The sequence below is a fragment of the Chenopodium quinoa genome, unplaced genomic scaffold (genome assembly GCF_001683475.1).
Source record: "Chenopodium quinoa cultivar QQ74 unplaced genomic scaffold, ASM168347v1, whole genome shotgun sequence".
Classification (NCBI taxonomy): domain Eukaryota; kingdom Viridiplantae; phylum Streptophyta; class Magnoliopsida; order Caryophyllales; family Amaranthaceae; genus Chenopodium; species Chenopodium quinoa.
This window is the reverse complement of record NW_018744137.1, coordinates 1372029-1397424: the sequence shown is the minus strand read 5'-3', so window position 1 is coordinate 1397424 and position 25396 is coordinate 1372029. Positions and strand designations below refer to the sequence as shown.

General features: G+C 34.7%; 3 protein-coding genes across 3 annotated transcripts; 1 reads left to right on the top strand and 2 right to left on the bottom strand.

Moving 5' to 3' along the window:
- Positions 1-5403: 5403 nt before the first annotated feature.
- On the top strand, positions 5404-8529 carry LOC110693043. The gene is made up of 3 exons (XM_021870164.1): positions 5404-6036; positions 6159-6374; positions 7720-8529. The coding sequence occupies exons 1-3, from the start codon at positions 5809-5811 to the stop codon at positions 8014-8016; spliced, it is 741 nt and encodes a 246-aa protein (XP_021725856.1). The 5' UTR covers positions 5404-5808; the 3' UTR covers positions 8017-8529.
- A 4499-nt stretch (positions 8530-13028) lies between these two features.
- On the bottom strand, positions 13029-18014 carry LOC110693042 (zinc finger CCCH domain-containing protein 56-like). The gene is made up of 2 exons (XM_021870163.1): positions 16418-18014; positions 13029-13666 (listed from the first exon to the last, which is right to left on the bottom strand). Exons 1-2 carry the CDS (start codon positions 17163-17165, stop codon positions 13401-13403), a joined length of 1014 nt encoding a protein of 337 aa, XP_021725855.1. The 5' UTR covers positions 17166-18014; the 3' UTR covers positions 13029-13400.
- A 952-nt stretch (positions 18015-18966) lies between these two features.
- LOC110693041 (uncharacterized sugar kinase slr0537-like) lies at positions 18967-23945 on the bottom strand. The gene is made up of 5 exons (XM_021870162.1): positions 23238-23945; positions 22450-22712; positions 21803-21920; positions 20398-20606; positions 18967-19704 (listed from the first exon to the last, which is right to left on the bottom strand). The coding sequence occupies exons 1-5, from the start codon at positions 23664-23666 to the stop codon at positions 19287-19289; spliced, it is 1437 nt and encodes a 478-aa protein (XP_021725854.1). The 5' UTR covers positions 23667-23945; the 3' UTR covers positions 18967-19286.
- Positions 23946-25396: the final 1451 nt, after the last annotated feature.

Sequence of the window (25396 nt, the reverse complement as noted above, 5' to 3'; positions counted from 1 at the left end):
CAAATGTCATATTACATAATGTTATTATAAAACTTAAATACGGAGTAGTAAATAATTAAGAAAATAACTAAAAATCTTAAAAATGTAGGACGGTTTGTTTGCTAAACCAGTTCTAAAAGCTTTTAAGATCCGTATAAAAGAAGCAAGAGCACACTTGCAATCTAAAATTAACACGATTATCTAAACTAGATTTTAATTTGTAGATGTTAGTAACTTAGTTAGGAGAAGATCAAATCTCGTCCATATTATTGCTTTTATAGTTTTCTATTTCACCTCGAAAATATAATACGAGACTTTTTACAATGGATGAACTTGCGTATGATGAGAAAGAGGGTCCATTTTAGTATCAAATAAAGAAGGTAGTTCAAATTGGAATTTCAGCCCAATAACAAAACAATTGGCCCAAATAGGTCCATCAAAAGCAAGAGTATAAGCCCATGATAAAATGTCATGGAAAAAGCCAGAATTATAGTTGGGTCAACTCTTTAAAAAGTTGATATCAATTGGATTATTATTTATTAATTTTCTTCATTTCATTTTCAAAGGGGTGACAAAAATTTGACAAATGAAAAAAGAAAGCATGAATCATGACGTGAAATAAAAGATGGAGTGCTTGAATTGTTTGTCTTCAACTTGCAGAATGAATGCAGAGATGCTGACTCTGACCATTATAATACCTAGTTATTTATTAGTACTGCTACTCTTCACAAGGCACTCCCATTAAATTCTACATAATTTAATTTATTTTTATATCTATTTTGGTAGTACACGATATATAGATATATATTGAACATTCTTGATTAAATTGATGGTGACATACTATGCTTTTTTAGGACCTGTTTTGATTTATTGAACTGAACATTATATAAGAGAAGGAAATTAAGGGTTGAATTGAACTGAATTGATTGGAGCTGTATTGAACTGAACTGAAATTAAGCGGAAAAGAATAGACCCTTAGTCTAATCCTCTAGGATATGCTTGAAGATATTAGTAGAGGCGTCAAAAATCAACCCAATTTTACTATTTTGCTTGATTCGAAAGAAACTCCGTAAAATTCAACCTATAGGCGCAGTGTTTTAGCATGACTCGCACTAAATCCGACTAGATTTAATCGAACCAAACTCGACTAAATTCAACCGAATCTAATCTAGTTATGTGAATTGGCACATGTAGGGCTGTAGACCTAGGTATTGTTTTATTCAGACTATACTAGACAAGATTATCGGATAAAAATAAGATTATGTGTAGAAGTTATTTCCAGAAAATTGATCTCTATGATAATGAGATTTTTTTTTTTTTTTCATTTTCCATTAAGGGTTGTGACTAATTGAACGATTAGGTTTAGTTGGGTTATTGATCGATCTTTACTTGTTAATATGAAATCGATGATTATCGTTTAATGAGTCAAATTGTTCTTGTCTTTATTCCCCACAATACATTTGTGATGTTGTACACATTTCTTCGAATTCTTTTAACAAAATTAGATTATATTCTTTCCTTAATTTTCTCACTATTATCATAGTGAGACTATGTTTGAAATCTATTCATAAACTACTTATATTTCACAAAATCTAATATGCTTATGATTGTAGCGACACTTTGTCTCATAACAATTACAGTATTTTTTTTACACAAACTTTTAAAAAAATCGGGTGTACAATAATTATTGTACATCCATTTTAAATCTCTCTTAAAGTGATCAAAAGTTACCTCTAAAATGAATAAAAGTTACCCCTAAAATGAATAAAAGTTACCCTAATATGTATAAAAGTAACCCAATACAAATAAAAATAATCTACGTTTTATTGGTAACGAATAACATTTTAAATGGCTAAAATTTAATTATTAGTGATTGAAAGTAATTTTATCACCCTTATAAAACTTTTCTTTTTCGATTTGTAAAAAAAATCATATTATGTTCAAAGTTGCCCAAAAAAAGGCAGAAAGTTATCCTAAATTGACTTAAAGTTACCTCTATACTGCTCGATGTACACTAGTATTAGTGTAAACCGGATATATACAAAAGTTTTTGTTTTTTTATTGTTCCTTGGGCTATCCGAGACTTAAGTAGCTCTTCTATACTTCGTATTAGATAAAGTTACACTTAATTACTATTAATAGAAAAAATCACTAAAATTTCAAAAACATTAAAAATGGGGAAAAAAAGAAAAAGAAAATTGAGGCCTTATCTATCTGAACTACAAGGGTTCCAATTAGCTTGGAACACCTGTGTTTGCATAGTGATGATAATATGATACTAGCCTTATTATTAATTTTTTTTTTTTTTTAAACAATAGCCTTTTACTTTGATTTGGCTTATTGCTACTTAACTTTCCCCACAACAAACCTAAGATTTTACTGTAATAAAAAATTTAATCCCCATTAAAAAGCACTTTAATGATGAGAATCTCTAATTTTTATCCTCCCTTTTACTTTTAAAGTATCTAATTTACTAAGTCGGATCGACTTGACATCTACTTGGCTTCTAACCTTGTAGTTTGGTGTGGGACATTTCTTTTTAGAAAATGTTTAAGGGATTTGCTAAGAAACGTGTAAAAGTTAGACTCTCTAACTTTGATCACCTGAATCAAACACGAACTTTTCTTGAGTTAGTATTTCAACTTTAAGACCCAAAATCACCTCATCAAACTTCTTCAAAGGGTAAAAAGAAATTGGCACTTTCAATTGCATGTCCTCCTTTACTTTTTTACAAGTATTATATTGCTTTTGAATTACAAAATGATGTGAAAAAAAGTAGATAGCAAACTCAGCTATATATCATAATCATCATGGAATCCAAAACTGCATATACCCTGTTTCTTAAGGAGCTTAGGGTACTTTAAGACCTTGACCCTAAGTTTTGCCTCTTCTAAATACTTGTTTGTTTGTCTTCTTTATCACATCTTTTCGGAATAAGGATCTGTTCTGGTTTATTGAATTGAGTTGAACTGAATTGGATTGATTGGAGTTGAATTGAATTGTTTATGAGATAAAGAAATTAAGAGCTGAATTGAACTGAATGAAGATGAACTGAAATTAAGGTGAATGGAACAGAAGTAGTCGTTATAGTAGTTGATAATAATTTAAGTGTTGTAATAGTAAATAATCTAAATAATTCCTCCAACTAGGTGACTTGAGACATTTCAAGGGAAACCAAATGTTAGATGTAAGGTAACGTAAGTTTCGTGGTAATTGTATATTTGTATGTCATGCATTCACATGAACAAAATTGCATTTGAGAAAAGAAGATCAAACGTAAACATATCTTACAAATGCATTCAATCTTTACAAAAAGCATTAATATCACTAATGATTTATTTTCATAAATTCATTGTTGCAAACAAAGTTTATACGGATAGTACGTAGTTGGATGCGAGGATATCTTGAGCACCATATCTAAAGATTATCTATTATATTAATACTTTAATAGTATTAATTTTGTTTTATTAACTTTTAATGGAGCATATCTTGTTATTTAAATAAGTCATTAAAAAAGCTTTGGAATATTATATTTTGAAGAGGCATAAAATTTAAAAAAAAAAAAAAAGAAAAAGAAAAAAAGGAGCAGTATTGGATGAGTACGTGTCAAATATTGAGATCAAGTGGCAAAACTGAATGGGACACTTGTCAGTTTCTGCAAGTGGATATGTGTTGTGGCCATTAGCCCTCCAACCTAACTTAAATAATGCGGCCTTCAATTAACTAATTTCTTTAATAAATAAATAAATATTGAAAAAATAAATAAATAAAAAGAATCTTAGCCTCCATTGCTAATGACAATTTTTTTTTTTTTTATAATTAAATTATGAATTTATTTTAAAATTATAAATAATGTAATAAATAAATAAATAAGAATAAAGAAATGTGCGACAAAATAAGGAAAAGCTGAGAGGAGGATGTAGCACGTGAGAAGATGAAGTTCCTTTAAGAGAACGCAACCCTTCCCCCCGTGGCCTATAATTGGTTTACTCACTTTTGGCTCGAGAATCCATACCCGGTATTATTCCGTAAATTATTTCATGCATTTGAGAGTATATTTGAGAGTACTTATGAAGTAAGAGTGCCAGCTTCTTGGCTTCTTGCCCAGTCTATGACTATGACTAAATACTAATTATATGAGTACATAATATTTGACCTCACTTATTTGTCTCTAGAATACTGTTGTACTTACATATTTTAATTTATTGACTTAAATGTATGTTTGACTTTGCATTTTAAAAATAAAATTACTCCTATGAAATTCCAATTGCCTCTTCTTTGCTTTATTGACAATAATCAAGTTAATTCAAGAAGTGACGAGAGTAGCTAGGCTGTAAGGTATGTACCACTCACTTTTAGCAAAAAAAAGTTATGTTTGCCTGGGTTTATTTGTTGTGTTTTTTTAGCCCTGTTAAAAAGTTATATAGTTTAATAAGTTGAGATAAGTTCATACAAAGATATCGCATCGTAAAAAAATAATCAGATTATTCTCCAAACATGATCAGTATAAAGTTTCAGTGCACCATTGGCATTCACTCATGCAACAAACTTTATTGTTCATACATATAATGGACTAGAAACACCATTCTAACTATTATTACTTATGTATTAACATACAAACTCAACCACTTATATCTTTTACACAGCTAGTATTGTACTAAAACTTGATATAATGAATGTATGTCCTAAGACGGAGTAACATTTACTTTCACAATAATAATTGCATTTATACACCAATAAAAATATATACTATCTTTGTTGATTGTTATCTACAACTTTAGAGTATTATTTATGAGATATAATAATTTCTAAAGTTGCAAATAACAATTAACGGAGGCAGTATTAAAACTTTTTCACAAATTTTTGTATGCGGCTGGTCACATGGTGCGGCTGGGGTTACTTGTATGGTGTTACTTGTATTTTGGGGTTACTTGTATGGGTGTTACTGGTTTTGTCAGGGTTACTTGTAGGTTTTACCTGTATTTTGGGGTTACTTGTATGGGTGTTACTGATTTTGGTCAGGGGTTACTTGTAGGTGTTACTTGTATTATGGGGTTGCTTGTATGGGTGTTACTGGTTTTGATCGGGGGTTACTTATATAGGGTGTTATTGGTTTGGTACGAGGTTTTGGTTTGGGGTTACTTGTATATACAAGTATACAAGTAATTCCAGAATACAAGTAACACCTACAAGTAACTCCAGAAATAAGTAACCGATAATACAAGTAACCTGCCGCACCATGTGGCCTGTCGCAATGAAAAAGCTCCGTAAAACTTAATATATGATCAATAAAAATCTTTGGATTTATTCGATACTCGCATTTAATTAATAAAATAATAATATGTGAAAGAAATAGAGGGTATTGAAAAACGAAAAAAAAAAAGGTTGGAGAAGGAGAAGATAAGCACAAATGCACAAGTAAAAATTCCACCCACCCAAGTCCCATACACAGACGATAGACCAAGACCCACATACACATAAACATGAATGAAAATATAAAATAAGAAAGAAAAAGTATCGTCTTTTTAATCTTCCCACTTTCTTCTTTGTCATGCTTGATAATTGATAACTACCTCATCAGTCATCACTTCACTAGTCTTTTCTTTTCTCACACCCTCTTTTTAAGTTTTTATTATTTTTTTCTACACAACACCTCCCATACTTTCTTCCTTTCTTTTTTGATCGTTAGATCATTATCTTCTCTTACTTACCCAGTAAATAGTGGGCTATATTATTAACACCCAAAAAAAAAAAAAAAAAAAAAAATAATTCCCACTATAAAATAGAAACTAAGGTCAAGAATTTTTATCTGATTCGAAGAAAAAAAAAATGGGAATAATGGAACAAATGATGAGAACAACAGAAGTAGTAGAAGATGAAGAGAAGATAAAATGGCCTATTTGGTTGAAACCCCTTTTGAAAACTAGCTTCTTTGGCCAATGTAAGACTCACCCTGATGCTCATAAAAGCGAATGTAACATGTTTTGTTTGGATTGTATGAATGGCGCGCTTTGCTCTGTTTGCTTATCGTCTCACAAGGATCACCACGCAATCCAGGTAATATAGTTATTCTGTTTGATTGATTAATTGCTCGTTTGAGCACAGCCGTTTCTGATATTTTGGAGGCGGTCGAATGTTTTTTTTTTTTTTTTTTTTTTTTTTTTTTTTTTTTTTTTCAGATAAGGCGGTCTTCTTACCATGATGTGATAAGGGTAACGGAGATACAAAAATATGTGGACATAACAGGGATACAGACTTACATTATCAATAGCGCCCGCATCGTATTCTTGAACCAGCGACCGCAGCCTCGGCCCGGTAAAGGCGTTACTAATACTTGCCTTGTTTGCCACCGTAGTTTACTTGATTCCTTCTCCTTTTGCTCACTTTCCTGCAAGGTTAGTTTCTTTTTTTCTTTCTAATTTTAATTGGTCAATTTAATGTTTGTTGTATTGGGATGAATTTGGTCCAACACAAAATTAAATTAAGAAATTAATTTGTTAAATGTGTTCTAAATCTGGTAAAAATGATGGGATAACATGTTAACAACCATTCAATAATGTAAATTTAATCATAGGAGATGTAAGTGTAAAATATGTTACCCTTAATCAATGTGAGTTCATGTATGTACCCCAATTGGTTAAAGTATTGGGTGGTATTCGGGTATTCGGGTATTGAATTTACTTGCATCATTTGCTCTTTGTGACCGTCTATACCCTTGAAATGTATGAATGAGATTGAATGTATGAATGAGATTAAATCTGGTCCACATTATTGCCAATTGCGTACTCTGTGCAACACTAAAATAAAAAGGGATCGGATGGTATAGTAATTTTAGGTAAAACATCATAAAAAATGCTAAAGAAATTGAATTAACTTTATGCTAGGTATATGCTTGATTCCAAATTTTGGGGAAAAAAGAATATAGTTCGTGGTTATCGATTCATGATCAAATGGTAGATGATTCGAGATAGAATGTGCGTGTACAATTAGATAAGCTAATCTAAGTTGGATCGCGCAACAAGTTTATTAGTTTAGTTAATTAGGTGATTAGGGCGGCGGCAGTTGCACAATCTAGGCATTCTAATCTTCCACAACCACAAGCGTCCTATTCAATTACGATCACCTTACTTTTTTGCTAACTATAGTATGGTTGCTTATACTATTAAGCTTTTGACTTTTCGCTTCAACCATTCTTGTGGCGACAACTCCCATCTTCTTGATCACGACCTTTCCCAACTATACTAATACTCTTTTAATCAATGTTACCCCGTCATCAATGGATTTTTGTTACTTGTATGACGGGTTTTCTTACAATGACTACAATTTTATTGTATTCTAATTGCAATAACAGATCAACATTGTTGAGCTAAATATGAAATTGACTAATAAATTCAGATCAATGGCATATAGATTCTTTTTTCATTTGTAAACTTTAGCATTGTAACATTATTTATTGTAACTAATAAATGTAGATCAATTGCATAAATGTGATTAAAATCGACTGCAAAACGAATTGCTACCTCTGTTAAAGGTTATCTCACAACTTTTGAATATTTTTTATCTCACAAATAATACCCCAAAGTTGTAGATAACCAACTGAGGTAGTATGTGATTTCCATTTTTTTACTGATCAAAACTGATAAGAATGGATCGAGATTGATAAATTTTACAGAGCAAAATTGTTACATTAGTAAGATTTTTCTCAAATGTAACCATTTTCCTTATGTTTCATCTTTTCAGATAAATGGGACATCAAAAAATTTCTGGACTGATAATAAGACAAGGATCGGAGAGACAGGAAATTCGAATTCAGACTCGGAAGAATCCTTGAATAACTATTACAATGAAAAGGGGAGTGCTGCTTATAACAATTACAATTACAGTTACAATTACAGGAAGAAGCTGCAGAGTTTTTCACCATCAACACCGCCAAGAACGACTTCATCTGGCTCAGGCGGTGCAGGTTACAGGTCTGCAAAGCGCAGGAAGGGTATACCTCATAGAGCCCCTCTCGGGGCACTTCTCATACAGTACTAAAACTGCTGCCAGCCTGCCACTACAATATTACTACTACAGCTACCACAGCTCGCTACATCTTTGCTAGTTAACGCGATCTATACTAGTCCGTGCAGGAGTGCACTCTGTATATTACACAAGACTAATAGCTGCAGGTACTCTCTTCTCAAGTATTGTATATGTACATAAATATAGACAGTTAGGAAAGACTTATAGAAGATATGAATAGAAGCAATACAAGTAAGTTTAAGAGCTTTTTTTTCTTTTTTCTTTTTTTGGTATACACACAAAGGTATATGTATGTGGGGAGGAAATCGACTTTGATGTAAATACCGATATACTACGTATATGTAATGTAATGGTGTAGGTATATGGCGCTTGTTCGGATACAGGGGAGGTTCTGTTATTTTCTTAAAGAAAGAAAATTGGAATAAATCGATCGATCATAATACTTTAGGTAATGTGAAAACAATTATGTAATGTATGTTTGTATATAATTGAATGATGAAAGTAACTTGTCATATTTGATAGCAATAATTTATGAATTTGGATTTGTGATTGAAAAGCATGTTATTGGTAGTAAGTGCGCGAAAACAGAAGCACGCAACTTAGAAAGTAGGAAGTAGAAGTAATCCATAAACTAAATCTGGTGGATTTGTTTGTTTCAGTTTATTTGTTGTTTTGATGTTTTTTGGCAAAGCAAGATTGTAGGAGTAGGTGATGATCGTCTCCCGTGAGAATTAGGTTGTTTAGTTATGCCTACCTTGATTGTTTCGGAATTATTGTACTACCTCCGTTACAGGTTATGTGCAACGATTTGACATAAAACAGAGAGGGAAAATGTCTAATCGTTGCACATAACCTGTAACGGAGGTAGTATATGAGACGGGTTGATTCGTCGTGTACAAGTGTTGATCCATACACAAAGGTACGAGAGTTTAATCAATGATTTAGAGTAATCATATAATTATCGGTTTGTGTCTAGGTTCGTTTTGAACAAGTTCAACCGCTTTTACACTAGAAAACTAGGGAAGTAGAGCATCTACCCCTAGCTAATTACACATAATTATGTCCAAAAAGTTATTAACTATACACATAAATTATGGGATTTGTCTTAATCAATTGGGTGACAAGGAAAGTGCAAGATCCGAAAGTTGGGGTGGGGTGATTACCAACCACTCGGGACTTCTTGATACAATCACGGGATCAGAGATAATACTCGAGACCTGAGATTAAATTCTGTCTACATCAATACCTTACTCTTTTGTAATGTGGGAAATTTAGGACGAGGAAAAAGACAAGAAGGGTAGTACAGTGTACTTGATATAGATACACACTAATAAATTAATAATAAAGCAATAAAGGTTTAAAGAAAGATTACCGGTAATACCGGTAAAAGTAGCCTTCTATAACTGGAAGAGCTGCCCTTCTAGAGAATGTACAGTAGAAAGATAGAGTGAGAAGGTGGGGCCCAGTTGAGAGGAAGATGTAATGTAATGTGGTTAGCTAATCCACCCTACAGCTGACCATGCTCCTATATTCGTTGCCATTAATCGTCGCCACTTTTCTAATTCCAACAAATGCCTTCTTGCCTATGCAATTATTTATTCATAACAAATATTAATATAATATTAATAATTGATTGCAAAAATATTGATAGATTTAAAAGATTCAATCATTTTATAGATAACATCTACGTATTAATCAAATGTGTAATGTGTTACATACATTACATTAATGAAGGAATTTTTTTTTTTTTTTTTTTTACTTATACAGTTATACTGATGCGTTTTGAACTAATTTACAATATAAATGAGTTTAATGAGAACTAACCTCTTATTTTGACTAATATTTTACAATTAATGAGATTCGAATGGAATGTGATTTGTAAATTAGCTATTGTAAGACATATTATAAGTTTGTACTCAGCTCTATATCTCTAGATGTTCGGCCACATTATTAGGTTTCTTTTTCTTTAATTGCAAATATATTTCTTTGCCCTTCTTACCGAATGATACGGTGTTCGATCCTAAATGGGCTAAATCAACTACGAGACTTAACTTAATAGGCTAGTTAGCATCCACATTATCGACATATATCGAATCACGGAATAATCATTAATATTGACACAATCCTTTTATTTTTTTTTCCCTCTTGTGGGTGGTACAAGTCAATGACGAACAGTAAAACAAGTGAATAAAATTAATCAAAACAAGTAGCCTTAAGTATGCGTCATATCACTCGTTTGTGTGTCTACTTCCATGCATGCTTCCATGCTGCAGTAACCATAACTACTAACACAAAATTTAATTAATACTAAAATAGTAATTAGTAACATCACATATATAATTACTTTATTCTTATTAAAATGTCTCCATGTTAGAATAGTATAATTCAATTTAATGTTCACCACAAATTCATCATATCTTTATAGTTTAAGAAGGCTAGCTTAGGAAAGAGTAGAAAGTATGCAAATAGAAATTCATCATTCCTAAACCTTTCAGTACTTCCTGAGCCAGCTTGCCCCATGCCTTTTCAAGGACACAAAACGTTTATAACACCAAGTTAATGTACATCGTCACCCAAGCATTTTTTGAGTTTCAAATAAGTTTCACGTAAATTAATCATCTACTCCATATTAGGTAACTTTTTTGTACAAGTACTTTTAAATTGATGTCTCGTATATTGACGGTAGTGGCGGACTTGGGCTTAGACCTGGTGGGTCAAGTGACTCACCAGGCCCAAAAAAAAATTTTAAGTTATTTAAAAAAAAAAAAAATTAAAATCAGTTTTCCCCAAAAAAACCAAACATGAATTCAGTTCAAGACTTCAAGCCCTAGCCTTCTTCTCTTCGCGTCTTCGCCTCATCTCCATTCTTCAGTTCGCCTCTTCGCTTCGTCCCAGCCAGGCAGCCACCGTTCTCTTCGCCTGGTGGTCGGACGTCGGTGGTCGTGGACTCCGTCCTCTTCGTGGCTTCTCGCATAGTCGCATAATCGCATTTCGAAATCGCTACTCGCTAGTAAGTTGATTTCTAATTTTTATTTTTAATTTCTAATCTTCAAATTAATTCAGTCTAATTAGTTAATTTTATTAAACTTTGGTTTAAACTTTGGTTGATTTGTTAATTTGTAGTTGGCTGTGCTGCTGAATTGGCGAATTGCTGTCTTGCTGAGTGCGTGCCTCGGTGCCTGAGACTTGAGTGCTGCCGACTGCCGTGCTGCGGTGCTGGCCGACTGCCCGTGGCCCTATTGCAGTGCTGCTCCGCCTGCTCCGCTGCTCGCCTCCGCCTAGCAAGGTAGGTAATCAACTAATCATCAATTGATTCTTTTTGTGAAATCTGTTTTGTGTAATTGTGTTTTGTGTAATTGAAATCTCTTGAACTTATTACTTATGTGAAATCTGTTTTGTGTAATTGTGTTTTGTGTAATATGTTTATGTGATTATGTCATTATGTGAAATTGCTTGTATTATATGAACATTTGGTTGTATTTTGTACTGTTTGAATATTTGGATGTATTTTTTAGTACTATTATTTGGTTGTTCGGTAATTTTTTTTTTTTTACATACTTGATTATCGATTGTGACCCACCAATCGGAAATTCCTGGGTCCGCCACTGATTGACGGTCCAATAATTGGAGATGAACGTTTTTTATTTTTAATTATTATTACTCGTATTATTATTAGATATAGGAGGGCCTATATCGTTGGAATAAAGAGTTAGTTGCAACTTATGCTGAAAAGCAACGCCAAAATACCAAATTATTCTTCAATTTGGATGGCCCCCTTAAACATCAATTGTACTTTCAGGGCCTTTCGTTGGTTAGGCGATCAACCACAATGGTACAATACCCACTTTTAAATGCCCTAAATATTTATAATAGTTTATGGTTCATATTTATTGTGCTTTATCCTTTTTCCATCATCAAATAATTGATCCAATTTTAGTTTCATTCTATCACTAGATATCATTTAATTAATATTTCGTATCTTTTTGTGATTTATACGTTAAGTAAAATAAAGTCATATGAGGAGTTGTTATATTCATCTCGATTTATATATGCATCGTGAATATAGTAATTAGACAATGCTAACATTTGAGTGGTAAAATGATTTATCCAGCACTATTTAGAAATCAAGATAAAATGAATAATAATGGCATGTGACTTGGAGTAAATGCTTTCTGATGCTATTCTTTTCAGAAAGTAGAATTAATCCACGTACACCACATTTTTAAATATGCCCTCATCTATTTTACACATGATAAAAACAGTGACAAAAAAATATAGGCAGATTACAAAAGTTTATTTCATAAGGTACTCCTTTTAACCTGAGATAGTGATTTCCTTCTCAATACCAAATATGGCTTAATTTGGAGTTACATTTCATATAACCTTAAAAAAATTCTAAATTGTTAATTTTCATTATTAGAAACTTTTTTTTTTTTTTTGGGAAAGATATAATTAGATTGAAGGTGGCTAACTAGTGACTAATAGGGTAACTAACTAGTATTAGAAGTTGAAATGGTAACACAAGTAAGAGCTTCCATGTTTCACTCGGTCGATTTTCACAGGAGTATACTTCAGAGAGATGGCTGGTGCAAAGCTCGTGTACTCCGTGCTTTTTCTGAAAGAAGGTTGCAATTCAAGGACCCTAGTGTATTAATCAGTGCAAATACCCCCATAATATATAACCCAAACTAACCGGATTGGCAACGAATGTTCCTTGATGCCCTGCTGCTGCACTGGTGTAAAGGAAAGAGAGATTTCAATCTCCCATCAGCATCTTTGGTCCCCTGCTGTCCTGCTGATACCTTGCTAAGCTGGTGGTTCCGTGGTTGGCTACAAGAACAGAACGGAGAATTCCTTGGTCTTAGGCCACTCGAACTCTGACGCTTTTATGACTGCTCTGATCAGCACCATCGTTTGTGTCTGAAGCTAGATATCCTTCTGCAATAGCCATAAATAATCAAATCTAAAAGGCAAAATCAAAAATCTTAGCCAAAATATATATTTACAGTTGAGCAAAGAGGTTGTGCCCCAAACTTTAAAGACAGCTTTATTCCTTCTGATCAAGCTGATTAACAACAGTATAAAAGGAGGTAATTCAAGATAAATCTCTGGAATTCCTTGAGCACTGCAGAATGCACTAAGTTAAGCACATAGGTAAATACAAGATAAAATTGATTTATCAGAGAAAACGCATGATACAAAAAGTTTTGGCCTTGGCTTTGAACACAAGAGTCACATATGTATATAAAACTCAACAGCTCATTACACAAAATACAAACTAGATGACAGATTCACAATGACCTCCTGGGCCAACCTACAGAAATCTATAGCCCCTCCTCTGCAATCATAGACATAGAACGGAAAGCCTCGATGAACCAGAAGATATTATCACAGAGTTATTCAATGTCATCAATCCAGTCACCATATATCCTGCTTATCTTGTCAGGTCCTTTCCATTTCTGGGCAGGCCTTTGCCCAACTGCCTGAGGTATACTTGAAGTCCGCTGTGATGGAATTCCTAGTCCAACATGGTGATATTCCTGACGAGGGGTTGATAAACTCGGAGATGCATCTGTTTTTGTGGTCATACCACTTGGCCTTGTTTCTGTCAGCACAGAGGAGTCTCTGCCTTCCCCCTCAGTACCAGTGAATTTGTGCAATTCTGCCACACAGCAACAAGATGTTAGCCATATGCATCCCCTGGATAAAGATAAACCATGAAATACAGCCCTAATTCTTCTTTCTTTCCACTCTTTTTATTCTATATCTTAAATTGGGGATCAAGAGGAGACAAATCAAGAAGCCACTGTAAATAAAACACTCCCCAATTCCCCACTCCCAGAACTCCATAACTGTCTTTTACTCTCTAAAACTTATAATCTCAAACATGTACAAGATAGGTTCCCCTGGAATTCTAAGTCCAAGGTAATATTAAGGAATGAGAAAGTCCGTAGCTTGAATTACAAAAATAATTCCTGAATTTGGACAGGCCAAAATAGAGATGTGAGTTACTTAGGGAAGGGAAGAGGGGGGCGGGGGTATACGGTCCAAGAATAGAAATTGCAAATTCCATATCCAGGGAAGGAATTCTCTACAATGTCAAAGAATTTTTATTTGGCACTAATTTGGTAATCCTGTTACATCCTTAAGGCTATGTTTGGATAACAAAAAATGGAAGGAAAGGAAGGGAAGGGAAAGGGAGGGAGACAAAGTTCCTTGTTTGGATAATATGTTGGGGGAGGGAAGGGGAGGGGGAGGGAGGGATCCATTTTCCCTCCTCCTTTAATAAAGACCATCCCTTCAAAATTGGAGAGATTTGGAGGGAAAATGGAGCTCATCATTTCCTCCACTTTCCTTTCCTTCCCCTTCCTCCTATTTCCCTCCCTTCCATTTCCCTTCTAATTTCTTATCCAAACATAGCATAAATGTCATTCACACAATTACAAAAGGCACCAGTATATATTCTGTCTCAAGTAGGGTATCGAGGTCCAAGACATGCGAAGATTTTATTTTTACAAGAGTCCAATAGAGCTAGAAGAAAGCTTCCAAAATAAAACTCTTTTACACCAATTAGGAAGTGCAGATAGAAGCATAAAGATCTCTAGCACTCAGCTTCAGAAAAGACAGATTGCACAGTACATGTCTGTGTACAAACCCAAAACAGTGTCGCTGGTTGCACAATATGGCAAAAAAAAAAAAATTCAACATCATTTGATTCCAAAGCTTCCAGCCATATGTCATAAAGATATTTTGTTGATTTGGTCAACAAATGCAAATCTAGTTGTTCTACAGTTACTTAGAAAATGCTTGGACCCTTGTAAAACAAGTTAGCTAAAATCTAACTAGAAATATAAGCTTTGAAATTGAGTCAGCTGTAAACCTACGAAACATACGTGCTGACTGATTCTTCATTACCTTTTTTTTCAATGCCCCCTCTCTCAGCACAAACACAACCCAAGCTAGAAAATCTTTGGGAAATAACAAGAGGAATCACGAAAATCATAGCTCAAGTCTTCATAGCATAGAGCACACAACTCCTTCAGTATATATATGCACAGAACCATCCAATTATTATCATGTGCTTCTATGAAATGGGGGCAGGGGGGCTTCAATGGATCTCTAAGTGTGAAAAGTTTTAATGAAGGAATTTTAAAAGCACATGCCTCTGATATAAGCTTGAAAAAAATCCCAAGCAATTGATCAAAGAAATACAAAAAGGAAAAAGATTTCAAGAGAAACAAATAATTACTAGTTTCCGCTTCAAACAATAAGAAGAGATGCAACCGACATGAACAAACATTTCGTAGACTCATATAAACAAACCAAGTCATAAGACTTCAAAGAAGGAATTAAAATCTTTCATAAGAGATAAGAGAAAACGCTCAAACGACTTACAAATAACAAGAAAGGTGCTAACAGGAAGATGAAACTTCGATGTCAAATAAAATCAAACAGTACATGTTGAGAGTAATCACATGCTATGCATAAGAATATTATATGTTCTATGAAATTCTAGGCTTTTACAATTTACAAATCGAAGAAATGACTCCATTAGTACTACATACTATTCATAAAGAGCATAGATCAGGTTTTACAACGTTTAATTTTCACCACTATCTATAGAAGGAACTCAAGTCCACCAACTGCTGCAAATTTATGGACAATTGAAGTTACGGAAGCCAAATTATGGACTCAGTCTTTCATCAAGACTTAAAATCTTCTTCCCAATCTTTCCCGAACTTTTTCACACAAAAAATATAAAATCATAAAAGTAAATTATCAAATAATAATCAAGTCAAAAACATTTTATTAAAATGATGGTATATTACTGGAGTCTTAAATGGGACAGTGTTGCTGTGGTAGAAGAGTCTAGCGTTGATGTGGTAGAAGAGACTACGAATCTATAGGAAGATAGTTATCAAGTAAAGCATGGCGCTTTAGCCATGGCTAAAATGGGATTGATTTCAAACTACAATGAAGCGAGTGCCAGAATAGCAACTATTTAGTGTAAATGGAAGGGACTGCCAGAACAGCAACATGTAAGAGAAAAAAGGCTACACATATGGAATAGTAACTGCAAGGATGAATCAGCTCCCTCATTCGGCTATACACAGTTCCAATATTATGTTGCTTATAGTGAGAAAGTATGTTTACTTGTATCTTTAAGCCCCCATTGGAAACAGAAAGAAAGCTATTTCACCCTGATTTGGGAACACGGATTGCATTTCCTACTTTTTGTCTGTTAAAGTTGAGCAAACTCAGATAAGATGATAGCATCCAATAAGAAACTTAACAAAATCTGACCAGCTTTTCAAATATACTCATTGCAAGTTCTATACACATGATGGTATCATTATAAGAAATCAAAGCAAAGTACACTTAACAGATATGTTTAAATGCGGACGAATGATACCTGCTAATCCATGGGCAAAATGGCACTTACTCCCAAATGGGCAACTACCGGTAGTCTCCCACTTGTTACAAATCCTGGTCTTCCAATTCGAAGGCTTCTGAGTCGGGCCATTAGCACCAAAAGCGCCGCCAACAGTGGGACTCACACTTATTGCCACACTCTCTCTAGCTCTTGATTGCTCATCATGAAGAAAGGTGCAGTTCTCTCCATAAGGGCAACCCTCTTCAGTATAAAACTTCTTACAATGCCTTCCTTTATAGGTCCTCGGAGATTCATTTCGCAATTCAGTGGTGCTTATAGTAGGTATCTGGTGCTCCTCCCTCTGCTCAACAGTAACACCCCTCTCCTCCTCATGAGCAGCCACAATCTCTTGCCAGTTCGGAGGCGGCTTCCGGAGCTCTTCCAAGCCATGAGCAAAATTACAGTTAGTGACATAAGGGCAAACCCCGGCACGAAACTTACAGCAAAGCTTAGTCTTATAAAACATCTTCCCAATGGCTTTCGAGCGGCTGCTCGCCGCAGAGTCACCACTCTGGGAGCTCCTAGTCTTTTTATTGGGTGGCTCAGCTCCGGCACCCGACCGCAGAGGCGGAGGTAGGTGGTAATTAGAACTTGGTGTTTCACTGCCATTCCAACTTCTATATTCATCTTCAGTAGCCCAAATTGCCTGATCATTTGGATTAATCCCACCCCAATTCTCAAATGATCCACCCATTTCCGAAAACCCAGGTTCAGTTCCAAAATCCATCCTCAAAATCACAATAAAAAATCCCCCCAAAACAAAGCCTAATTATCTAAACCCCAATTGCGGTGAAGTAACCCAAAAGCCCTAATTTTCCATGAACATAAAAATCAAGCAATAGGGCAAAATCATAGCTAAGTTTTTGGGGGAATTTTGCACCACACTATGAACTAAACTAAAATCAAATCAAAGCAATAAACATTCAAATGCAGAAAAACCCACACATCAGTCACCAGCAGCATAATGTGAAGAACCCAGAAATTACAGTTGAAAAATTCTCAACTTAAACTGCAAAATGTACATGAAATTCAAGAAAACTTCACATTTACAAGTACCCAGATAGTAAAAGATGGAAAATTTACCACAATCTAAAGATAAGATGAGCAGATTCCACCCAAAATTGGGAGTTTGCGAAAATCGAGGATATAGTAGAGAAATCTTAGAGTTGCAGAAAAATGATGGTGGGATGAAAGAGAAAGCTGAAAACTTACAAAGAAAAGTGGGAGAAAATGAAGATGAAGAGAGAGATTGACATTAAAATTGTACCATTTTCAGGGATGTGTTGTTTGGTGCAGTGATGATGAAGAGAGCGCGAGGAAGTAGAGAAGATGGCAGATAATATAGCAGTAAATATTCTTATAATTCTGTACGAATTATGAGTTAACCATAATTTTATTATTATTACATAACATGGTTAGATTAGTTACATGAAATTTTTTGATTTGTTTTTGCTATTTTTGGATTGTGGTTGGATAAGGCAAATCTATAGAAAATATCTTTTGTCTTAGTAAAGGTTGGACTTGATGAAACTGACCGGACCTAAATTGTTTGAATTGTAATTAAAAGAAGATAATTTGAATTTGAGTAGCGTTGCTAAATTTGAACAAAAAGTATATAAGAACATTATAAATGAAGTGAAAAATCTCTTGATGGGCTTGATGGGTTAAGTCCGACCTTATCGGTCAAACTTATGACATTTTTTAACATTTGTGTAAAAATCCAATGATAGAGATGAAGGCATATAAAATCATGTAGTTTCAAGAACTATACCTAATTAATCGTCTAGTTATGAAAAGTTTTCTTTTGTTTTATGCACCGATTTAAGATTTCAATATTAAGAATAAAGGCGTGCAATGATATACTAAGTAGCTTTAATCATCCAGACACGGGCCTTGTATCCTTTACTTTGTCATTGTGTAATACATACGTAGTATAAGAATTCAATGTCAAAGATGAATATGTGTAAAATCTCATGATGAATCATGTCACACTAATTACCCCCCCAAAAAATTTGTATTATGCATAGTTATGACATCGATGTTGCTAACGAGCGCCCCGGGGCGTTAGATAAGGATAAATTATATTGGTTGAAATGGTATTAAGTTAGGAATTTATGACAAAATCACGCGTCGTTCGGTGTAATTAATGTTAATTTTACTCTAATATTTGCACTTTAATTCTCTTATCTAACGCCCCGGAGACGCTGATTAGCTTTTGACTTATGACATTGTACACAACAATACAAGATTTGTACCCAAACCCCCCCCCCCCCCAGCTCACTTTCAAAAGATTTACATACAAAATTGTGTTACTAATCTTACTTACCCACCTTCCCTGATTTATTTTCTCTTGAATAAATGTGTTATTATTATTGCTCTTGCTCTTGCTCATTTTCCTACAATTACAGGTAAGTTTTACTGAAATTTTATATATGTATTTTGGAGCTTTGCTTATTACAATTATCAGACAATCAAGTAGAATAAACAAATTTAAAGAAATAGAGATAAAGACAGAGCCAAGGAACAGATGTACAAGAGGGCACCAAGCAAGAACCCAATAGTTCGTCTACTCGTACCATTCACGTTACCTTCATTTAATCATACATTATGTCCAGATGATACAACTGATTTCGTTACCTAAGGCAGTGCTAAATCCTAAGGGCATCAACATATTTAGCCAAGAGGAGTAGAGGACATCAATGGAGGAAAAGGGAAGAAAGTAAAGTGATTTCCTATTTTGGAATATGATGTACAATGAAGAATAAACATTACTATGAACAAGTGAACTAATATGGAATGATGGTGTATTCAACATACAAGAAGGCACAGAGGAACAGATATATTCCAGTCAAATAGAGGAATCCTCAAGATGGAAAGCAAATGACTCTGCCAATTCAACAGCGTCTTGAACTCTAAGCCGAGTCCCCTGTTGGCCAACAACTACAGCTGCAATCCTAGCTGCTAATGTACCCATGTCTTTTACATCTGATACTCCTCGTAATATACCGTACAAAATCCCCGAAGCATAGGCATCTCCTGCTCCACATGTGTCTACTGGTACACAAGGTGATGGAGGAATGTATACAGATTCTCCTCGGATCCCAATATAGGATCCTTGGGGCCCATCAGTCACAGACACAAGTGGGACAAAATGGCTTAGATACCTTGTTGCAGAAGCTGTGCTTTCCTTCAATGAAAAATTACACAGAGCTCTAGCTTCATCACTATTTGCAAAAATTACATCAGCATAGTTCCCTATTATTTCCCTGGACATATGAAGAGATGACATATATCAGTCATGGAAATTATTTAATTAAAAAAAAAAGGGAAATTCAAAGGGTATGATTTAGGTTGAAATACAACGTTATATAATAGCCTAATGACCTGCTTAACGTAAATGTTGGAGCAAAATTACTTCAGAAAAAGTCACTTAATAAAGCAAGCACATACTTCGTACACAGTATACTGCTTACTACACTGATAGATCCAGTTTTCTCTAGACTTCAAACCTTATGTACCCAAAATACAGCAAAATGTAGTCAGCAGCATGGAAGGCTACCCTTTTCTTCCCATGCAAAATTATGACTTAACTTAATCACTAATATATCAGGCAATTGTAAGCAAATTCATTAAGCTTGGTTATATGGTACACTACATATGACTTTGAAAGGTTGAGAATGATGAGATAACGAAGGAAATCTCAATCATGTTTGAATGTAACTAAACATGGAATATTCTACGGAGTATTTGATATCAAGATATTGTGTACACACTAGCAACCATGTGATTTTAATCAATTTTCATCACCAATTAACCACCCAATACCACAAGGAATAAGGGGATGAATCATAGCAAATGCCTAAATACACAAAACTCATCATGATTCCTTCACAATAATACCTTACTCTGTACTAAAAAAAACCATGCAATTAGTAAATAAAGGATAGCAAATGTCTAACCAGTAATCATCATAGTGCCGCTCAATGCAGGACACATCTGATGCTGTAACTGCAACAAGGGCTCCATTGCTGTGTGCATCTTTGCATGCTTTTGTTATTGATTTAATAGTATCTGGGAGTTCAAATAAATAGCCTTCAACAACAAGAATGCTTGTCTTGGAAACTATGTCGGACAGTCCAGAATCATAGTTAATTTTGGAGGATTTTCCCTGCAGTCAGATTGATAGAGGTATATAAGTCTTTCAAATTGGAAATTTGAATAGATTAGATGTGCTTCAAACAAATCTTAAGAAAGTGCAAAAAACAGAGTATGAGACAATTAATCAATAAAATATTGGAGATCGAGGAACACTTAGGAGAGGCAAAATTACTCAGACAAGCATGTGCGCACGTCAGTATGTTAGTGCATTGTTTCAAAATACTCTTTTCTAAATATAAAACTAATGACAGAAGATCACAGAAAGGTATCAATAATTTATTAAGATATAAGCAAGAAATCACAAAGATATCAATCAAATCCTAAATGATCTCCTGCAATCATACCCTATCAGTTGAGCTGTCAGAGATACAACTAAAAAATATATCTCCATTGACTGTATTCCTAAATCCTAATCCTTTTTAGGGTCAAAATACTTGATATTTGGTGTGTTCCTAATCCTTTTAAGGGTAAAAATACTTAATATTTGGTGTATTCCTAGTTCTTTTTAGGATCAAACTGTAACTCAGCTTTCTTCAGAAAATATTACATAATCAAAGAATTTCTACATCCTGGGAGAATGCAACAGCACTATCATCTTCTTTGTCACTGTTGCTGTTTTTACTCTATGGCAAAGCCTAATAATGATTTAGGTGATGACAGGGTTTGAAAGGAGAAATTGCTACTAGACGTAAAATCTCTTATACAAGCTATTACTTCGACTTTGATTAAATTTTAAAGTAGCAATATTGTACCCCAAAAAACAAAATGTCATTGTAGTTATTAATCTATCAACAACATTATTTCTCGGGACCTTTTCTACTAATATATGGATAAATTATAATAGCACTTTTATTAGTTACTTTTCAAAAGTGACTTTGAGGGGGTTTCATACACAGCAAATGGTAACTAAAGAAACATCCAATGTGTGACAAACTGCATAAGGCACAAGCTAGAAGGCAAGGATTACACATTAAAGCAGCTTTAAAAAATCAGTAAATTCAGTATACTACCCTCTAAAGCAGATGATAAAATAAAATTCAAAACAATTGCAACTCTGTAAATCTAACACAGGTAAACCCAAGACAAAGACCTGCCTCATAATCATGAAAGTAGTGGCTTTCCTAGAAACCCTCGGAGCTACCTTGATTTAGGGTTTTTGACAAACATTGACCGATTACCGTAAGATATAGAGAAAGGATTGAATACCTGATATGCAAGCATAGTGCGCTGGGCATCAGGAGTCGTGAGAACTATAACTGTCCCAGTTGTCCCATCCTTGAGTGGTGTAGACAGAAAATCAACACCTGCTCTACGCAATTTGGCCCTACAAAAATGGCAGGAAACGTCAATATAACTAGTAGAGAATAGCAGAATAAAAATGTATAAAACTAAGAAAATAGATAGTATAAAGTCGTACTAAGCAAAGTCCTAAGCTTCAGCAAGAGCAGTCTTCCGTATTGTATACACCCACAAACTATTCATCTTAGAAATAGAAATTTTACTAAAATACATAGACTGCAACATGAAGCAAATTTGTATAGAGTACTAGACTAAGTCAACAGCAACAAGTAATAACTAGACAAAAACCTACAAATGACTTAAACTTGCAATAGATGAACGCTCAGTTTGTATATTCTGACCTGCTTTTGATATAAATAGTTGGATAATGTTAATGTATTTTCACAATAAAATTTTCAACAGAAGCAAAATTAGAGGATCATCCAGATAAATAAGCATCCAAAATCTAACAAAGTGCTAATACCTCATCCACAAAGGACTTACTTAGCATCTCATACTTTCTGTATACTTTTTCAAAGCAATTCAAGGGAAATACGAAAAAGAAAAATCCTCACCTGTAGAATCCACCCAATGGATCACTACCAACACTACCCGCCATGGCAACATTCAGAACAGGCCCTCCGACAGGAAGACTCCCAAGCCTCGAAAGAGCAACCAAACTATTGGACAATGATCCACCAGCAGCAGCCTTGTAGCTACAACCATCCATTGCACGCAAAACTTTACCTCTTTCCTCATGGTGCACAAGCCTCCTTGTCCCCTTTTCTAAATCCAACCTCTCAAGAAATTCCTCATCGACAACTCCCGAAAAGTCAACCTAAATATATGAAACACATAAGAGTGTGAGTGAAATTAAAATGTACCAATGAAAAAATAATGGCATAATAAGGAAGTTCAAAGCTAGAAACAACTTCAAATTCTCTTTTTGCCTAAGACAATACAACATCTTTTGCATCAGAACAACAATACACAATCAAGACTCCATTTTTTTTTTTTACAGCAAGTCAGTAGCCAAATTTAACTTTAGCAGAACCTCCTTTACATGATCATGTCATTCAAATGCTGGCATATGAATTTACCAACTTAGCATTACTGACGGTGCCGGCCAGTAAAGGGGTTAATATTGCTATAAACAACTACTAAATCATACAATGTGCCAAAACCCATTAGCATGATAGACAACAACATTCACTTAAATACTTCATCCGTCTTAATTTAGTTGTTACATCACTAGTTCAAATAACATTATCAACGTGACAACTAATTCCGAACCAAAAAATGATTAAATAAAAACACTTGATTAGTAATAAAATCAGAGGAAGATGAGGATAAAGGATAATACCATAGCTTGGCCAAGACCCAAAACATCCCAACGGTCAACATCAGGAAGATCAAACCCAAACTCCTCTTCTTCAGCATCACTCACAATTTCAGCAGCATCTTTAAAGGGTTCATCATCTTCGATAGAATCAGAACCGTCAGAAGCGGCGGCGATAGTACGTCGAGAATCTTCAAAACCCTTTGATAATCGACCCGAATAATGACCCGAAGAAGTGAATAAAACGGGTTTGGGTCTAATCAAATTTAGTTTACTTCCTCCATTTAACAAGGGTCCAACTCCATTAGAATAACAAACTATCTGTCTATGATGATTCCGGAGAAATCGAAAGAGTGCTCCTGACTGCGGAATTAGAGAAGAAGAGGCGGCGACAACGGCGGCGGCGGCGGTTGTTGGGGAAGAAGTGGTTAAGAATTGTAGAGAAATTGACATTGTCAATAATGAAATGAAATCAAGATTGAAATTATTATTTAATCTATCTAGAATGTGGTGCTACACTTTGTAGTTTGTAAGGTTGAAGTAACTCAGGTCGAGTTAGGATTAGTCGGAATCTAATAGACTCAGAATTATCGAATCGTTGTAGCTTACTAAAGTTAAAGGGCGGAGGAGATAGGGATTTCCTCGCTCAACTCCCTTAGTAATGGTGTAATCTGGAAGGTTGCTTATCCTTTGAAATTTTCCCTTCCTTTTTTTTTGGATTTGTGGATGTGAAACGTTGTTATATTTATACGGACTATCCAAATCTACCTACCCAAGTAATCCAATTATGAAGGACTCCGCAATTCTTTGTTGGAATTACTGATTTACCCTTTGTAGTTGGCTTCATTGAACCCAGGAAAAGGAAATGGGCCTTTTTCTTGCCTGCTGACGTCGGACCCATGACCCATGACCCATGAAAGTGGGTTATTTAGCTAAACAGCATGCTTCATAAGTTGTTCAAGTATTCATCCAAGATTTTGTTTTGCTATCTTTGGATGCATTATTGTCGATTGTCATGATGCATAAAGTATACATGCATCTCGGTAATCAAGCTTGGTGTGGTGAGAAAGATTAAACGTTTCAACTTTAAAATTGGGGTTCAATCTCCAATAGAGCCACTTTAAGGGTGGGGATCCCTTACCCTCAAGGCCTCAACCACTCACTCTCAAAGTGTCTGCATGTAAACACTAGGCCAAAAAAATCTATAAGGGTCGAGATATTGTCAGGGTTCATTTAGAGCTGTCAATTAGGATTTACGGGTTGGGTCAATTCAGATTAATTCCATAACCTATGCGGGTCGGGTTTGGGTTAGATCATGCTTGAGTCGGGTCACGTCGGGTCATACATCTTATCGGGTTTGGATCGGGTTTAGGTCAGGTTAATAACAAGTTGGGTTATATTCAATTCGGATGAACAATAGGTCGGGTTCAATTCGGGGTTTCACGGGTTAAAACGGGTTAGGGTAATTCTCTAGTTCGAGTCGGGTTCGGTTCACGTCAATAATTTGCGAGTTAGAATCAGGTCGAGTCATTCTCGGGTTTGAGTCGGGTTCGGTTCGAGTCAATAATTTGCGGATTATAATCAGGTCGGGTCATTTCCAAGTCGGGTCATTCTCGGGTTCAAGTCAGGTTCGGTTCAAGTCAATAATTTGCGGGTTATAATCAAGCTGGGTCATTTTCAAGTCGGGTCATTCTCTAGTTCAAGTCGCGTTCGGTTCAAATCAATAATTTGAGGGTTATAATCAGGTTGGGTCATTTTCAAGTCGGGTCATTCTCGGATTCAAGTCGGGTTATGTTCAAGTCAATAAATTGTAAGCTACAATCAGGTTGGGTCATTTCCAAGTCAGGTCATATTTGAATTCAACTAACTATAAATAGATAATTATCATTTTTATTAAGCTAATTATTTCCTTTGACTATAATATATATGGCAATATACTAGGGAACTATAGTCTATAATTTAGGAAGATAATTATCTCCTTTGACCATACAACAAATATATACTATATTTAACTCTTAAATTTGAGGATGATCCTCCTTTCTTTTGCTGGCCTGGACCGACTTGGTCTCCCAAGACAAAATGCATGCTTTGAACAACAATAATAAGGTGGTCTAAATTGCATTTAATGTGATTTGAAATCGGTTTAGGAACAATTTAGGTTGAATTTAGGTCGGATCAATAAT

Bases quoted from the DNA above. Each gene is read 5' to 3' on its own strand.
- LOC110693043 (XM_021870164.1), top strand. From the start codon at position 5,809: ATGGGAATAATGGAACAAATGATGAGAACAACAGAAGTAGTAGAAGAT. The intron at 6,037-6,158 runs GTAATATAGTTA...TTTTTTTTTCAG, and splicing joins AGGATCACCACGCAATCCAG to ATAAGGCGGTCTTCTTACCA. The intron at 6,375-7,719 runs GTTAGTTTCTTT...TCATCTTTTCAG, and splicing joins TTTGCTCACTTTCCTGCAAG to ATAAATGGGACATCAAAAAA.
- LOC110693042 (XM_021870163.1), bottom strand. From the start codon at position 17,165: ATGGATTTTGGAACTGAACCTGGGTTTTCGGAAATGGGTGGATCATTT. The intron at 13,667-16,417 runs GTATCATTCGTC...GCTGTGTGGCAG, and splicing joins TTTTGCCCATGGATTAGCAG to AATTGCACAAATTCACTGGT.
- LOC110693041 (XM_021870162.1), bottom strand. From the start codon at position 23,666: ATGTCAATTTCTCTACAATTCTTAACCACTTCTTCCCCAACAACCGCC. The intron at 20,607-21,802 runs GTATTCAATCCT...ATCTGACTGCAG, and splicing joins GCACTATGCTTGCATATCAG to GGAAAATCCTCCAAAATTAA. The intron at 19,705-20,397 runs GTTAGACATTTG...TCATATGTCCAG, and splicing joins CGGCACTATGATGATTACTG to GGAAATAATAGGGAACTATG.